Source organism: Eimeria mitis, genomic scaffold (assembly GCF_000499745.2).
Source record: "Eimeria mitis Houghton genomic scaffold, Emh_scaff867, whole genome shotgun sequence".
Lineage (NCBI taxonomy): Eukaryota > Apicomplexa > Conoidasida > Eucoccidiorida > Eimeriidae > Eimeria > Eimeria mitis.
Genome location: NW_013576386.1, coordinates 9,775 through 10,068, shown reverse-complemented (window position 1 = coordinate 10,068; position 294 = coordinate 9,775). Strand labels below are relative to the sequence as shown.

Sequence of the window (294 nt, the reverse complement as noted above, 5' to 3'; positions counted from 1 at the left end):
TGCACGGTGTCTTTGCTGCCAGCTGCAGCAGTTGCTGCAGCACCATAGGCTTCTGGTCCTGCTGCTGCTGTTGTCGTTGCTGGTGTTGCTGCTGCTGCTGCTGCTGCGGATGGAGCTGAGTCTGCTGCTGCTGTAGGCGACGAAGTGATCCCTTCTGCTGCTGTGGGAGAAGCTGCTGCCACCTGTTGCTGCTGCTGCTGCTGCTGCTGCTGCTGCTCGCCTACTATCACCTGCTGCTGCTGCTGCTGCTGCTGTTGCTGCTGCTGCTGCTGCTGCTGTTTATCGGTGGTGTTT

General features: G+C 59.5%; 1 protein-coding gene across 1 annotated transcript in view; it reads right to left on the bottom strand.

Annotated features, from left to right (window-relative positions):
* Positions 1-294, bottom strand: part of EMH_0024090 (uncharacterized protein) — a gene marked incomplete at both ends in the record, with an annotated part of 9,151 nt that overhangs the window by 1,474 nt on the left and 7,383 nt on the right. Inside the window, one exon of the mRNA XM_013502250.1 lies at positions 44-294. Coding sequence (XP_013357704.1) covers positions 44-294 — 251 coding nt within the window. The remainder of the gene's footprint in view (positions 1-43) is intronic.